General features: G+C 34.8%; 1 protein-coding gene across 1 annotated transcript in view; it reads left to right on the forward strand.

The window, feature by feature from the left end:
• SOX6 (SRY-box transcription factor 6) overlaps positions 1-17,359 on the forward strand; it is a 621,353-nt gene that overhangs the window by 221,775 nt on the left and 382,219 nt on the right. Inside the window, exon 4 of the mRNA XM_049713139.1 lies at positions 13,576-13,816. Coding sequence (XP_049569096.1) covers positions 13,580-13,816 — 237 coding nt within the window. The 5' untranslated portion in view covers positions 13,576-13,579. The remainder of the gene's footprint in view (positions 1-13,575; positions 13,817-17,359) is intronic.

The raw sequence follows: 17,359 nt of genomic DNA on the forward strand, positions 1-17,359 counted from the left end.
AATCCACACTTTTCCTTCTGACAGTAGATTATGTTAAGACTGGTAGCAGTTTTCCAGTTCTAGGCACCATGGATGCAAATAAAAGATTTACTTTTGAAGAAATTAAAAAATTAATAGATGAGACATGTAAAAGTGTTTCTATTTTGGGAAATTGTGAGGCGGTGCTTATATGAGAAGAAAAAACAAAGCTGGATAAATAATGCGGATTTTTTCCACCATAACTAAGCATAGGAAAACTAGAACTTCTGTGGCTTGATAGGTGTGCATATAGGTACTTAGTAAAGAATCCCTTGGTGTGCAAGACAGTGGGTAGTCATACTTGTCTTCTATAATGATAACTCAAACAATTCTGTGCAGTGATTCATGGAAACAATTGGATTCTCATCTCCTGGAGCTGTTTATGATAATATGTTACCAGCAAATGCAAGTGAGAAACTTCAAGCAAATAGCTGTAAGGAATGGGGAGGGGTGGTGGAGGCAATGAGGGAAAAATACAAGATAGCAGCACTTTATTTGTGAATCTTGACTGTTTGGTGTATATAAAAAATGTGGAAATTTCAGTTGGTAGTGAAAACCTTTCTTCAACTTTCACAGAGAATTACAGTTTATAAAAATGAATGCCCTTGGGTATGGACTTTTTCTGTTTTTTCTCCCAGAAGTTAGGGTGTATGTAATGTTATATGGTTGTCAGATTTTAAGAGGATATTTAAATTAACTCTGCATTCCCTGAAATGAATTCTAGATGGGTGGTGTGTTAAATATATACTGCTCAAGTACTTCATCTCATTTTCCCTCAAGGCTGTCCTCAACACCTACTTTTGTAGTGAAACAGCTCCTGTTGTATATGATGCTTCTGGTATGGCTTTTCTGGTAAGAGCTGTAAGGTAGAAATTGGATCTCATACCTCTCTGGACTTTGAAATGAATGGGAAGTGACATCCTTATTTTATGTCACGATTGTCTGTATAAGAATATAGTTAACTGCTGATCATCTAGGCTACCCAGAAAAAGCATGCCAGGGCAAGCATGGGTAGTTAATGACCAAAAAATTTACTGTAGGAAAACTACAGTGAACCTTTAAGACTTGTGTGCCAATAGATTTAACTACTTCTGTAACCAATTTTGTTGTCAAACTGTCAGAGAGTCAAATGGATTGGTTAGAAGGTCACCTGTTCTCCTTTCTGCTTCCCCCTCTCCTTTTATAGTTGTTAACCAGTAATTAAATACCTCAAATCCTAGAAGTAGAAAGGAAGGAAAAAGGGAAAAATGAAGACAGAAAATTCTTTGACGTTTGGATTAAATGAGTATCTAGTATATCCAACCAGAATATTAAAAATAAAATTCTATAGGAAGTATATGAACTAATAAAGAAAAATTCAGATGATAATTGAAAATAGTTAATTCATTTAATTTAGATTTACTATCAGTTACCTTTAATTGTAATAGCATCTGCCCTGGAGTTAGACCATCTGAGTTCAAATTCTGCCTTCTTTATTAATTAGATATGACCTTAGGCAAGTCTTAATATTTTTTTTAAATACAAAATTTTGTGCCTTGATTTCCTTTTCTGTAAAAGAGGGATAATGTACATTATCTAACTCCTATAATTGTTTTGAGAACTAAGTGAGAGAATACATGTAGCAGTGCTCAGTATAGGGATTGGTACTTTCTAAACGTCTAGCAAATACTATTTCTGTATCTTTTCAACCATCTCTCCAACATCTATCCATCCATCCATAGCTGTTTGTCTGTCTGTCCATCTATCCATCTTTTGAATGTTTCTAACAACATAGATTGATGATTTGTTGTTTTTGTTTTTTTCCATAGAATATGTAAAACATTTAAAGTATGAACTGAATTTAATTGGCCAGAGGGTGGGGGAAGAGGAGACAGCCCTGAAAAACCAAGTTATGCACAGAGATCTAGAAGTTTTACTTTAAATCCTCTGGTTAAGTATAATATCCTAATTTTAATTCTGCCTATTCATTTAATAAAATTTAAGTAATTAGGCAAATATTTATTGAGTGTTTTCTTTGTGCAAAATATTGTACTAGGTGCTGTGGGAATATAGAGAAGCCTAGTATTTTATTCTTGCCCTTGAAAAGTTTGTAATCTGGTTGGGATTACATATAAACATATAATTATAGCATATATTTTTAAAAGATTGTGTAAGATAGTATGCGTTGTGTTGAATGAGTTATATAAAAAATAAAATTTCAGAGCACTTATTAGAAGTGATTAGAAGGGTGGACCTAGTTACCTGGAATAGGCTCAGTTGGTTTCCTAGTGATAAGAAAGGAAGGCGAGGGAAATAAGGAGAGACAGGCAGAGCAAAGTCTGGGGGGCAGCAATAAGTGAAGTCCGAGTATATCAGTCTAGTAGAGTAGAAGGTTAAAGTGTAGACTACTAGAAGATAAGTTTAGAAAGATTGATTGGATCTGGATGGAGGGCCTTGAATGCCATAGTCAGGAGTTTGGACTTTTTCTGTCATCAGGGGAGAGCCACTGATTTTTCTCGAGCAAGAGAGTGGCCTGATAATAGGAGTGGCGGTAAGATTGATTTGGAGCTGGAGATGCTGAAATTAGGGAAATCAGTTTACAGTCTGTTGCAAGAGTCTAGGTATGAAGCGTAATAAAGCCCTGTACTAAGGTGATTATGAGTGTGGTAAGAAGGTGTGAGCGTGAAAACATTATTAAGAAAGTGTTGATGGAGCTTAATGACAGGCTGGCAATGAGGAGCAAGGATAAAAAAGAGGAGACGGATGTAGGGTTCATGTTTTGAACTTGGATCATGCTGAGCATGATACTCCTCTGGGTGTGAATGGATGAGGGAGGGTGTTGAGGAAAATGATGAATCCAATTTTGTTTTGTTGAGTATGACATAGCAAAGTATATCTTGGTATAATCTTGATGTACTTTTCTAGCAGTCATTTGAGGACTGTTGTATTTCAGGGAGGTGAAAGAGAGCTCATTGTTGGGGATCTAGATATAAAAATAATGATTTAGATGTTAAGGAATGAGATTTTGGTAAAAAGAATATAGAGAAAGAATAATGTTTAGGTTGGCAGCATTAACATGTGAGTGGCATTTTCTATGATTATCTATTCACCTTAATTTAAAAAAAATAAGCTATTTGCTCATCTCTCCCTCCCTTATTTTTCTTCACTCTTTTTTCCCCAACATTATCAATTATCTATGATGTGTTGTACACTATGCTGCTCACTGGGGACCCAGTAATGAACAAGACAGACATAATCCCTATCTTCATGGAACATATAGAATAAACTTAAAAAAAAAAACCCAAAATCTATGAATGTTTTCTGTTGTTCTTCCACTTGCCATAAGCTTTTGATAATATTTACACAAGCATTTATCTCCCTGGGTCTGGAAGACATTTTCTGACAATAGGTTTCCTTTTCTCTTTTTGTGGACACTTTTTATTATTACTATATTGTAAGGAATATTCTGTAGGATCATAATTTTAGGAACATATTAAATTACTCATCATTGAAGTTAAAAAAATACTGATTGCCACCACCACCACCAGCCCCCCACCCTGGTAGGGAGGTTTTTATTGTGTTAAGCTTATAAGTAAGGTCCTTCAGGGAAAAAACTTTTTTGGCAAGGTGAAGGAAAAAGATCTTTCCTTTAAAACTATCTTATTCCTCACATGCAGACTTCTCTTAATGATATGAAATTTATTTCAGATCACAATAAAACTTGCACTAGACTTTAGACTTTCGCTTTCTCCTGTTTCTCCTGTCCTTATTCTGCTTTTGATTTTGCCACAAAGTCAACCCAGTACCTTCATCTCTCCCTTTCCTCCACTCTTTCCTAATAAAATGGAGGAATGGTGGAATAGGAATGCAATGTAAGATTGGCCATTTCAGGTTTATAAAGGATGAAAGCATCCTTCAAAGGAATGATCTATCTGATTGCAAATGTCTGATTTTAAATGCTGATATTCAAGCTCAGGGAATCTTATGTTGTTGATGGTCCCTAATTCATTGCACTTTCATTCTTTGCTGTGCTACCCCTTCTCCTTCAACTGGTCCTTTTTTTTTTTTTCCTGTGGTACGCGGGCCTCTCACTGTTGTGGCGTCTCCCGTTGCGGAGCACAGCCTCCGGACGTGCAGGCTCAGCGGCCATGGCTCATGGGCCCAGCCGCTCTGCGGCATGTGGGATCTTCCCAGACCGGGGCACGAACCCGTGTCCTCTTCATCGGCAGGCGGACTCTCAACCACTGCGCCACCAGGGAAGCCCCAACTGGTCCATTTTTGAGTTAGAGGATTCTAAATGAAATTATTTAGAATACAGATATCAGGTAAAAATGGAATATCAGGTATTATCTGTAAGATACCTTTCTGATAAAAAGGGGGACATTATTTTTTAAATTTTTTAATTGAAATATATATTTCTGCTTTGTAAATAAGTTCATTTGTATCAATTTTTAAGATTTGACATATAATTGATATTATATGATATTTGTCTTTCTCTGTCTGACTTACTTCACTTAGTATGATAATCTCCAAGTCCATCCATGTTGCTGCAAATGGCATTATTCCATTCTTTTTTATGGCTGAGTAATATTCCATTGTATATATGTACCAAATCTTCTTTAGCCATTCATCTGTTGATGGACATTTAGGTTGCTTTCATGTCTTGGCTATTATAAATAGTACTGCAGTGAACATTGGGGTGCATGTATCTTTTTGAATTAGAGTCTTTGTCTTTTCTGGATATATACCCAGGAGTGGGATTGCTGCATCATATGGTAGCTCTATTTTTACTCTTTTAAGGAAGCTCCATCCTGTTCTCCATAGTGGCTGCACCAATTTACATTTCTACCAACAGTGTAGGAGGGTTCTGTTTTCTCCACACCCACTCCAGCATTTATTATTTGTAGACGTTTTGATGATGACCATTCTGACCAGTGTGAGGTGATACCTCGTTGTAGTTTTGATATGCATTTTTCTAATAATTAGCAATGTTGAGCATATTTTAATGAAAAGGAAGACATTATTGGTGAAAGAAGAAAACCCCTATGTTAGGAGTGTTTTGAAATGGGAAAGATAGTTTTTGCCATATTGGAAGGGATGATGTAAATCTGAGTGTTTTAAATTTTGAGTTAGATAGATAGAAAATCACTTTAGTAAGAGAGCTTTTAAGAAAGCAGTTTGATTGGAGCAACATCTATATTTATATAGATTACTTATAAATCTTCAGGGTATGGGAAAACCATGTCAAATTTTTAGGTCTTTAATACTAACCCAGCTATGGGTTACTGAAATCACTTTCATAGTGGCCCAGCCTGGCCACCACATTTGGATAGGAATTCCAGATGCTGAGTGTCTCAGTAATAAAAGCTGTGGACATGTAGCCTATGCTTGGTTATTTTTCTAAACTTGGATAGAGATAATAAATCAATTTTGTGAGGTAAATTTTCAACCTCAAAAATCCAGGTCACTTTAGAAGACAATAAGGCATAACTTTTTTCTTTTAAGGAAAAGTTAAGACAAAAGCTTTTGAGCTTGGATAATACCTGTCTTTTTCGACCTGCTGAAATGTTTCTAGGCTAGAAAGAAGTCTCTGAAAGCGTAGTTTTTATAATGGTGGTGCTGCTGACATACACTTAACATTATCAGGTCAAATGGCAGTGATACAATTTGTAGGCCTTATACTCTGTCTGGAAAGTTGTAGTACTCTTATTGGTATTTGTATTCACTTTTTGTTAATTGGCCTTTCTTGTTGTTTTCCATTTTAATTTACTGTAAGACTAATAAGTCTTGTTAAATAACAAAGATTGCATCACAGCATTCAGCATTGAAATGCACTCCTTTTTGGGGGAAGCCAGATAGATGTGTTTACTCTGTAGAGAGATTTGATTTTTTGTTTTCTTCATGGTAATTATGTTTGCACTTTGCTGATCACTAGTTGTGCATTATTACAATGGAAGGTGGCAATTTGATTGTCTTCATTTGGAGAAACAAGTAATTTTATATTCACTAAGCTGTCGTCAGGTAACACTAACTCACAGTACTAAGAGCTCCTGGCAATGTGGCTTGGCACCTATATTTAACTGCTTTGATGCTTGTGTAACCTCTGCTGAATCAGAAATACTTTGCCTGCTGGAAATGGTTTTCAGGGTTGTACAATGAGGTTTTCATTAAGTAGACAAACTGAAAATGAACTGCAAAGCCACGGCTGTTTCTCTCTTCCCTTTCCCCTTCGTCCCTCCCCCTTCTCCTCTCCTTCCCCACCCTCTCCTGTTCCCCTCCCCATTCCTCTTCTTCCTGGTCCTCCTCCTCTTATTTGATAAGAACCTGAAATTTATACCTTATTTCATTACATGAAAGAGAGAAATTGCTGGCTCGCTTTATTTAGCTAAAGGAGAACCTCAGAGATTAGCTTCTTTATATAATTTTGCTCACTGGCACGATGTGTGAGCTTTCATTTTTAAACTATTCATATAGTATAAATTTTCATTTTTCTCTTTTTTCTGGCAATATTAAAAAGTGGAAATAGAGATAAGAATGGAAAAGTATAGTGACAGCTTCCTACCTACCCTTTCTCTCTGAGAAGTTATTGTCCTGGCTTATAATATTTATTGATAATTGGATACGATATCCATATTGGGCTTCCATATTTGTGGATTGGTTTTAAGCTGACAAAGACATGTTTGGTATTCACTTTAAAAATTATGGTTCTCATTTCATGTGAAGAGGAGATTCAAAGTGAATGTATATCAATAAATTCATTCTGCTATTATTTTAGACAGCTTTCTTTCACTCAAGCCGCATAGAAGTCTTTCATTTGAGTTATAAAGTCATTGTGCTTGATTAAAATCCTCTTAGTGTGTATTTATAGTAGCCATTGTTTGGTTTTGCTCTTATTGTTAGGTGACTGGTTTTATTTATATATTCTGGGCCTGGCTTTCCAAAGCAAAGATCTCAACAAGTTACTGGTAGATAAGCTTTGGGAAAAATTCAGTATTGTTGCTATCAAGCAAAAAGTATAGATAGAGGTGACATGAAGGCAAGTTGTTTTGATCCCAGGAAGAAATTGGATACTCAGAGACACATGTAATAATTATAGGTTTTCCATAGGCAGTCAGTCAGGCAGGCCAGTCATTAGGCTGGTTGCCTGCCTCCTCCAGCAGATACTAACCAATTAGACAGAGATGGTTACGTGATGTAACATTATCAGGAGAAACAATTCATGAGTCAAAGCATTCCAAGACATATGAGCTCTAGTCCAAAGAACAGTCTTAAGCTATATAAAGTGACAGCAATATTGTCAACTAAATATAAACTCTAGAAACACAAACTTTTGATGACTTGAGAAGAATCTGTTCCAGGTAGTCCCTGTTTTGTAAGAACCTCAGAAGGCCTTTGAATACAGTTTTGGAGCTTTGGTGTGAAAAATTAGAAGCCTTAAATAAGTCAAAATCCATTAATTTAAGCCCTTTCTTAGACATACTTCAAGGGCTCCAGCGTATTTCATTTCCCTCATCACTACTGATTTGACAACTAACTCAAATCAATGAGTTTTCTTCTAACAGATATTGTCTGTGTATGTTACCATATATACTCTGAAAGAGCCACTACAGACTTTAAAAGATAGGTTTATAACTCTCCAAGGTAACTCTGAAAGCTTATAAGCTTCTTTTTCATGGAATTTTCTTGTTTGCTTATTAAAGAGATAGAAGAGAGAGAAAAACCTGGCAGAAGCCTAGGGAAGATTGGAGGTGGAGTGAGGGACAGGCGGTAGCGCTGGATAAAACAGTACAAGAATCAATAACAACCCTCAGGCTTTACCTGAATGAAGCAGGAAAAGTTTTAAAAGGGTTATCTTCATTTTAATGTCTGAAATAAGGGTCCCTCCCCCTGCCTGTCCACCCTCCCCCCAATACTTAAACGTGGGAATTAGAGGTACAGGAAGAGGGTTTTAAAATCATTCTTTACCCTAGGCTGGGTGGCCTGGCGTCCTTTGTAGGGGTTCCTGGATATTGTGCATTTTGGCAGCTGAACATATATGTTACTCATGCTCCTTAAAATGAGAGGCACTGTGTTATATTTTTGGAAAATTATTTGTTTATTTCTCAGTATCAGATCAATTGCAGCATTAAATTAACAGTGAACTACCTGACTGAAATAAGTCTACCTTGGTAGCCTGGGGCTGAGTTGCAAAAAGAAATGTGAATGTTGGCCTGAAATTTTAATTTTTTCTTTAAGTAAACCAACTATTAAAATGTTGCTTTATGTTAAAAACAGGGCTTCTTTTGAGTAAATGTAGCACACGTAAAAAGTGAATGCCATTTGATAATAATCTCAGAAGTAATGAAAACATTTGAAAAAACAGGTTAAAAATATTGTTGTAATAAATTCAGTGGCTCCTTTGGATAATCATGTCAGTCCCAAATGATAGTTTTGAGGTGAATTCCTTCCAAGCAATGGTAAAGAAAAAAAAAGTAATTTCAAGTGACTATGCCTTATGAGAAAGTTGTTTTAAAAAATCCTAACTTTTAGACATAAAAATAACCGTTTTTTTCTTTTTTAAATAGCACCATCAAATAAGAAAGATTTAAAAAAAAATAAGAAAGATTTAAATTTCTAGAAAATAAGGTTTTTCTGAGATAGAGGACTTAATGTGTAGATATCCAGTCCTCATCATTTTATCAAGTCTTGGACCAGCTAATCTTGATTTCTTGTTAAAGAACATAAAGGAAATTTACCGTCTGAGTAGGTTGGTAATGGTCTAAACATGCAGCTTTTTTTTTTTTTTTTTTTTTTTTTTTTTTTTTTTGCGGTACGCGGGCCTCTCACTGCTGTGGCCTCTCCCGCCGCGGAGCACAGGCTCCGGACGCGCAGGCTCAGCGGCCATGGCCCAGGGGCCCAGCCGCTCCGCGGCATGCGGGATCCTCCCGGACCAGGGCATGAACCCGCGTCCCCTGCATCGGCAGGCGGACTCTTCAACCACTGCGCCACCAGGGAAGCCCCATGCAGCTTTTATACTGAGGTTTTGGAGTAAAATAATTATAATCTTCCTAGAGGTACTACTACTGGCTTCCTAGAAAACTTTATCACTTACTGGAGACTTTATCTCCTACAATCTCATTTTCAAAAGTCCTAAGCCCTGAAGTTCTTCCCAATGGCTGGCATCCTGGGAATTCACTTGATCTGCTGGGCAGAGACATTTCAAACTCGGGAACACATGATGGGAGTTTAGTTTTATGTGTCCAAAGATATGTTATTCTCTTTGGAGGTTTTACTTGATAATAGCTATGCCCCAGAAAACCATCTTGTTTAACCAATGTGATAAGTTGACAATGTAGTTTTTCTCTCTGATTATAATGTACTCTGTGTAGTCAATACACTGGTACCATGTGAGTGTAATTTCCTCTTTTATTTTATCTCCAATGCACTGTATTATAAATAAACAGTTAAAAAAAACACCAAACAAATCTGTTGCATCTCCTTTTAAGATTGTACCACTGTAGACACTTGTTCTGGTAAAGTAGAATTGGGCGCATTTGATTGCATTTAAATTTTTCATGCTTCAGCAGTTTGGCTGGGAGCACAGTAAAGAAAAATCCCATGAGCGAGGATAGTTTAGAATAATAGAACTTGATTTTGTGTATTATAGCGGCAACATTTGCGCTGCTTTAGTTAGGGTTGTGTCAGCACTTCCATTATAAACCCCTGTTTTCAAGGGGTATAACTAGGGAGATATTTTTTTTTAATACAAATTAAAAAAACAATTCATTTGAATGATTTTTAAGTTATAATAGTGCAAAAATAAAACAAAGTTAAGTCACATAGAAATTGACCGTTTTCACAAGGATTTTAATTCTTTTGCTTATTAGTTGTATATGGCAGCAGCTAAAGTAAGATACTGTTCTAATACACTGGGAGTGAAAGTTTTTGTAATGAAAAATTACTAACATGAGGATTAAAAATAAAAGTAAGCATCCCATGTGATATTTTAAATCATTAAAGCAAGTGTATATTTGATTTATGAGTTTTTGTAGGAGAGTAGCCATGGTGCAATGACTACCATGCTAGGTAAAGGTATTACCAAAAGTCAAGTATCTTTGCAACTTCTAGAATACAGTTTAGTTGGTCTAGTAAAAGGGAAAGCTAAAGTAAAGAAGTAGTGAAATGAATGAGGATGTAATCAGTAAATTAAAGGATTCTATAACAAATAATTTTGCAAAAAATAATCAGTAAATTGAACCTAATAATCAGTAAATCCAAGACACTTAAAACTGCATTAAAAAGAATTTGTGCACATTTTCCTTTTAAAAATGCAACAGGGCTTCCCTGGTGGCGCAGTGGTTGAGAGTCTGCCTGCTGATGCAGGGAACACGGGTTCGTGCACCGGTCCGGGAAGATCCCACATGCCGCGGAGCGGCTAGGCCCGTGAGCCATGGCCGCTGAGCCTGTGCGTCTGGAGCCTGTGCTCCGCAATGGGAGAGGCCACAACAGTGAGAGGCCCGCGTACCGCAAAAAAAAAAAAAAAAAAGTGCAAGAAAATCACCATCCGAAACAAAAAACTACAACAAAACCATCAATAAAAAACAAACCTGAAAGAAGCCCAACAATTTTATCAAAAGGAAATGTCTACAGAGGGGCAATACCTAGCTAAAAGAAAAAGAATCACCTTTTTTTCTGCTAACAACATATTGAGAACTAAAGGAAACACAAGAAATTAAATTAAATATGATATGGAAAAGTATTCTTGGAACAAAAAAATGTTAATTCCTTTGCTAAAGGGAGGGATTTTGAAGTTGAGTATGCCTTCCTTGGTTTTTAAGTATTATTGTCTTACCGTTCCCCTCTTCTTGTCCCTTAATGATGATGTGAACTGAGGATAAACAGTCAGATTTAATATTGCTTTCTTTTTGGCAGCCTATCTTTTATTTGAAACCTTGATACACATTTGTATTTGTAGGTGCAAAATAAAAGACAGAGTGTGTGATGTTATAAATTGGTAGCTTTCCTGAATGGTCACTGGAGGAATCACCAGAAGACTGTTGATGAAGTAGAGGTGAAGCCTTTCCTCACTAATTGTATTCAGTGTGTAATTTCTAAACTTCCCTCTGAATTTTGATTTTCAATTAACACTCCCCATTTGAAAATAATTTTCTATTTAATGTAATTGCAGGAAGTAATTTATTGGCTGATTAAGACAGAGGGCCCAGCCTTCCTTAAGAAAACACTCTAACAAACCAGCCTTTAAACTCAACCCATAGCTTTGGACAGCTTTAGTCTATTTTTACAGCTGCATGGTTGTGTTTAATTAGGATTGTGCACTATTGTTCATTGGTGCAGTTTATAGTTGAAATTATTCTTAAGAGACTTTTCATTTTGGGTTTTGTGTTGTGATTAATTTATACTAAACCAACAATCACAGATATTGCTATTGGAAGGAGCCAAGTCACTTTATAATAAGAGGACGTTTGTTGGGGAACTAAAGTCACTCTGAGTTTTGGATTATGACTTTCAATTGTATTTAGCTGTTTTAAAAAGCAGCAGTAAATTCATTCTTTTGTCTTTAATGTGAATGATTACATTATTGGTACTGTTATTATCTGAACTATGAAAACACTCTTCTTGTTAATGGCAAGCTCTTGATAAATTTGCAAAAGAGTTATAATTTGCCTGGTTTTACTATAGTATTTATGAGGCTAATGAAGTAAGTTCTAGATGATTCCTGTATTACAAGAAACATCATTTGGTATCATTTTCTGTAAGTTTATATGCATTTCTCCATTTGTCATTATTGATAGAAATTAGTCAAGGATATACTTATCTAATTCTTTGATAAAGTACTCATTAGAACATTTTTCTTTCTCCTCAAAGAAAACATAGACATATTTCTGTACTTTTTTTCCTCCATATTATTTTCTAGTATCAAATCTAGTAGATTAAATTTTTATTATTTGTAGAATGATTATTATAAGTAGGTATCAGCATTTTAATGTGTTTCAAAGCACTTCAAAAGCCCGTAATACTTTTATTTAGAACTGTGCATAATTAGATTAGCTGATCTTACATTAATTTTTTTCACTGTAGGATACTAAATCTGAGCCCCCTCATTAATTGTGAGAAATTTAGCATTAGCTGTTAAATCCTATGTGAAACATGGGCTGCTACATAAAAACTACTGTTTAAATTGGAATTAACTTAATTATTTTTCTTTGCACTTGATATTTCCTTCACTGCAATATTCATGAAAGCATGTGACAGATTTGTAAATTTAACTGTTAATCTCAGATTTCTAGACCCTTTAATCAGTATTTATTTGTCTGTAGAAACAGTACTAGCAAGTTAATGATTTGCTAATTTGAAAAATGCTCATGTGGTTTCCTATGTTAACTGATTTGTGCATTTTAAAAAAATAGTATGAAATCAATTAATGTTAAAGAGCAATTAAGGTGGAGATTTTATTCCTTTCGTTACACAGCAATTTTAGAGCTAACTGTACTATAAACCAAAAACAATGTAAAGTTTTAGAATATATACTCAACTGCCTCTTCTTTTAAGTTATAAACTTCTGGTGATTTTATTTCTAAACATTTTTCTGAGAAAATCATTTCGATAAAGTGATATTCTAAAAGTTTTGAAATTCTGTCTAACAATCATGATTTTCTGATTGTATATGAAAGCACAGAATGAAGACCTTGTCTTCACTGTGCTGAGTGTAGTTGATGTTTACTTGTGGATACATAGAAGAATGTGCAGTAATTGTTTTTGAAGTTTTAAGATTATGAATAGTAGGCATTTTACTCTTCATAGAAAATGCTTTGAATCTTATATGTACTTTCTAATATAAAATAGAAGCATAGTTATTTCATATACTCAATTAAAATGTCACAAAATTGCCTTAAAACTAATCTAGCATTGTCAGCTACTCAATCAGTATGTCACTTAAAAGTTTACTTGTAGCAATTGACACAGCTTGAAGGTCTTTAGAAAAAGATCAGATTGACACTAATCAGTGTTAGGCCTAGTACTCATAATACAAGGTATAAACTAAGAAGTCAGGACCAAGTTTGTTTAGGATTTTTATCATAGATTGCTTACTCTCCTGATTATATTTTCTTACATAGACTTCCTTTGTTCCTACATAAAGCATAAGAGAAATTTGGATATTTGTAATTTCAACTTATCCTCCAAACTGGCTCATTTGCTGTTCATTCATTCATTTTTTTTCATTGCTAGCCATCAACTGAATTACTCTCAATAATCTAGTTGGGAGAACTGGGAGGAAAAATACACACATACATATACTATACATTATGAAAACTTATTCCATAAAAATTTCATTTGTGGATTGGTAAGAAAGAAAATGTGCAGCAATTACTGGGAAGAAGTTTGCTTGAGTTAAAAGGAAAGAGGGAAAGTGGAACAGATAAGCTAAGAGTTCTTTTTCAGTGGTTTAGAGTAGATCATAAACATTTCTGAAGTTAGAGAACTTTCCTTTTTTCCTGAATTAGTCACATGTAAGGGATGGTTTATTCTTTTGTCATTGACAGCCGTTTTAAAAATCCATGCTGTTTCCTTATTCTGCAGAAGAATGTCTTCCAAGCAAGCCACCTCTCCATTTGCCAGTGCAGCTGATGGAGAGGAAGCAATGACCCAAGATTTGACCTCAAGGGAAAAGGAAGAGGGCAGTGATCAACATGTGGCCTCCCATCTGCCTCTGCACCCCATAATGCACAACAAACCTCACTCTGAGGAGCTACCAACACTTGTCAATACCATTCAACAGGATGCTGACTGGGACAGTGTTCTGTCGTCTCAGCAAAGAATGGTGAGCTTTTAAAATCTGGCCACTGTCACCAAGTATGTCTGTTATTATGGGCTCATTACAAATAAGTGTTTTAGAGAAAGCTCAGAATCTGTATCATTAGAGTTATTTGTGTTCAGGCGCTGAAAATGACCGCCTTGTATATTATTAATATATTAATACTAGTTAGTGGGAAAAATTGGAAAATGGTTTGTGGTTTTGTTTTTGTCCATTATTAGGTTGACTTGCCAAAAGATATTTAATTTAATTTCGGGGGAGATTTGGTTATCTTATTCTCTGATTCTCTGTATTTAAGGTGGTGACCTTGATAATACCACAAAATAGGTAGTATGATCCAGTAAAGTGCGGCTGTGTATTAATATTGAAAAATTATAATAAGCAAACATATCTATGTGAATGAGGTCATATAGTGAATACATTTTCAGTGAGGAAATGCAGGTATTTATCATTTTTAACAGTAATTCTTGATTTATAATAAAGCTTTTCTGACTTATGTGCGTATATATTAATTTCAAAAGGACATGCAGAGCTCCTGAATATCATTCAATCAAACTGCAGGAGTTTGCCCTAAAGGTAGAAAAAACAATGTCCAATACATGCAGTGTATTAGCCAGCTTTCCCATGTTAAATTCTACCTGTAACCATCAAAATAGGTACCATAATAAGTGACATTACTTATCTAGTTTAAAGCAAAAATATTAACTTTTTTAACATTTAAAACTGACCAAAATCTTAACATATTTTATTAGATTAGGAATTTTAAACCCTGTTTTACATGTCTTAACTTTTGGCTAAATTAATGAAAAGTATTTTAAGTGGGGAATGGGGAAAAGATTTGTTCCTTAATAAAAACTAAGGTAATATTTAAAAATGTCTTTACTCTAATAGCATTTTAAAATTCTTGCTCTATGCTTAATGTTTCAGAACCAATTCAAAGACTTAATTTTATAATTTATGGAGGCAGACATTTTTCTTTTTCAGATGATTCTGCAGGCACAATTAGTACTCTGAAGCAGTAGCTGAGAAATAGGGGATTGGACTAGACTATACTGTTCTAGACTAACTTTGGGTTGAAAGGGGATCATCATTATGCAGTTAGACCCCCTGGAAGATTTGTTTTCCTTGCATAGGGGGAAGAGAGAAGGTATAATAAAGCAAGGATAAAAGTCTGTTTTCTTAATTGAACATAAGCAGTTCATTTTATAACTCCAATATAGCATGGGTGAAATAGATATTCAGTCACTCTCACTGGCTTTTTGGCAAAATAATAGGGCTATGTTTTATCTTTATTTCAACAAATCATTATGGTGCCCCTCCTCTGTGCCCAGCATTCTGCTGGGTACTGGCTGTCTAGTAAATAAAACATGCATGATTATGCCTTCATGGAGCTTATATCTAGGAGAGGGAACAAAATTAAATATACACACACAAAAATATAATTAAAATTTGATATGTGTTAAGAAGAAAAAGAACATAATGCCATGTGAGAACATAATGAAATAAACCTCATTTAGAATGGATGGATAGGAATGCCCTCTTTGACCTAAGGATGATAAGAACTAACCAGGCAAAAAATAGAAGAAACAGTAAAAATAGCAGAGGGAACATCATATATGAAATATCTGAGGTGAGAAAAATATAGCTGAGTTTCAGAAAATGAAAGATAGTTCTTGTAGCTGAAGTGTAATGAGCGAGGGTGCGACATAGCATCAGATATGGTTGGAGAGATTGGTAGGGGCTAGTTATCCGATGAGACCTTGTAGATAACATTATGGAAGTGAGATTTGATACTAAGTGCAATGGAAAGACATCGAAGGGTTTAAGAACATTTCAGAAAGATAGTTCTGTGACTGTATATAAATAGATGTGGGGAAGATGGAGTGAAAGGAGGAAGACCTGCTGGGAAGCTATTTCAGAAATCCAGGTAAGAGATGATGGTGGCTTGGATTAGTGTGGAGGCAGATGGGCTAGGGAGAAGGGTTAGATTCAAGATATATTTTAGCTTTTATGCCAAATATACTCATGGACAAATCAGAATAACTACACTGGAAATACAGGTTGAGGCAGAAATAATACAGTTCAAATTCTACTTCTTTAGAGCACTCTTTACTTATTTTTCTAAATAAGTTTTTCTAAAATTTTTTTCAAAATTTTTCTAAAATTTTGTCAGAAAATAGATATTAATAATTTGCTTACCAAATTGGGATTTATGGTAGTCTAAAATAGTTTAAATTTACAAATATGTTATATTAATATAAAGAAATCATACTTGCTGGAAATGTTTTCAAACTTTCATTGTCTTCTGATATCAAACATTACTTTGCACTGGAGCCTTTGTGTATTCTGAATGTCCGGAAGCCAAAATATTTTGTTTTAGCTCCCACTCTATAGTATTTCCCAGCTGTGTACTTATATGGTATAATAAAAGGATTTAACAATTGGGAAATAGCAGCTGCATTTGGAAATTCCCTTTTCATTTGATAGATTCAATAATGTATAACAAGTGTAACATCAGACCTGTAATGACTTATACCGCAAGTATCATATCACTGACCAATTTTTCTTTACAGCAAAGGAAAACACTAGAAGGATTTTAGGTTTCTGGACAGCCTTGCAAACCTATATATATTGAGTGTATGTGTTGCAGTAAGGTGACTGTGACGAGAGTAAAACTTAATAAACACTTTGCCTTATTCTACATTCAAGTAAATATTAAATCCGGAATAATTGTTATGAAGTTAAGTGAAACTTAGTTTTCTTCAGTGGATCCTATTTGTTATGCACTGTAATTGAACCTCATAAAATCAGCGTAGAGAAATAAAATTTAAAAGAAAGTCTAAAAACAACAACAGAGATTTTATCAGCGCTTAACTCAGTTTCCATTGTAATTTGCTTTCTGTGATGGCCCTCACTCATGAACAGTTAGAAACAGGCACTAAAAGTTTCTTATATACTGGGTTCAGGAAGGGTTTTACTTTGAAATATCAACACCACAGAGGAGCTTTTCTGTAAGACAGGGTAAAGACAAAGCAGAGAATTTCTGCTAATCCCTACCTCTGGATTAGAAAAAAAATCTTTAGATGTTAAAATTTGGATTAATTATTTTGATGTTGCACTCCAACAAAATATGAGACTATACAGTTTCAAACGAGTGAAAAAATTCATTGTGGAATAAGCAAAGGAGAATAGAAACTTAGAGAACAGAAATTTTAGAGATCAGCATTCCAAGACCAATTGAAGATAAAAAAAATTTTAGACTCTGATTTTAATTACCATTACTTATATTATGGACACCAAAATGTGCGATTTTAAATTTAGTGTGCTATGTTAATTGGTAAGATCCATTTGAAGGCTGAAAAGTTAGTGTAAATAAGAATTCACTGTCCTTGTTTAGTATGTAGAACCACTACTATTTTCATTATGGTACCAGTGTACCAGCACCTTTTTTGTAGAGGAATTTTGACACTATTTGAAATATGTTTTTGCTCCCATTAGAACTGATTCATTAGACAGGAATAAATTCACATAATTTTTTCATCAAAAAAT

This window comes from Orcinus orca, chromosome 8, assembly GCF_937001465.1.
Source record: "Orcinus orca chromosome 8, mOrcOrc1.1, whole genome shotgun sequence".
In the NCBI taxonomy this organism is placed as follows: Eukaryota; Metazoa; Chordata; class Mammalia; order Artiodactyla; family Delphinidae; genus Orcinus; species Orcinus orca.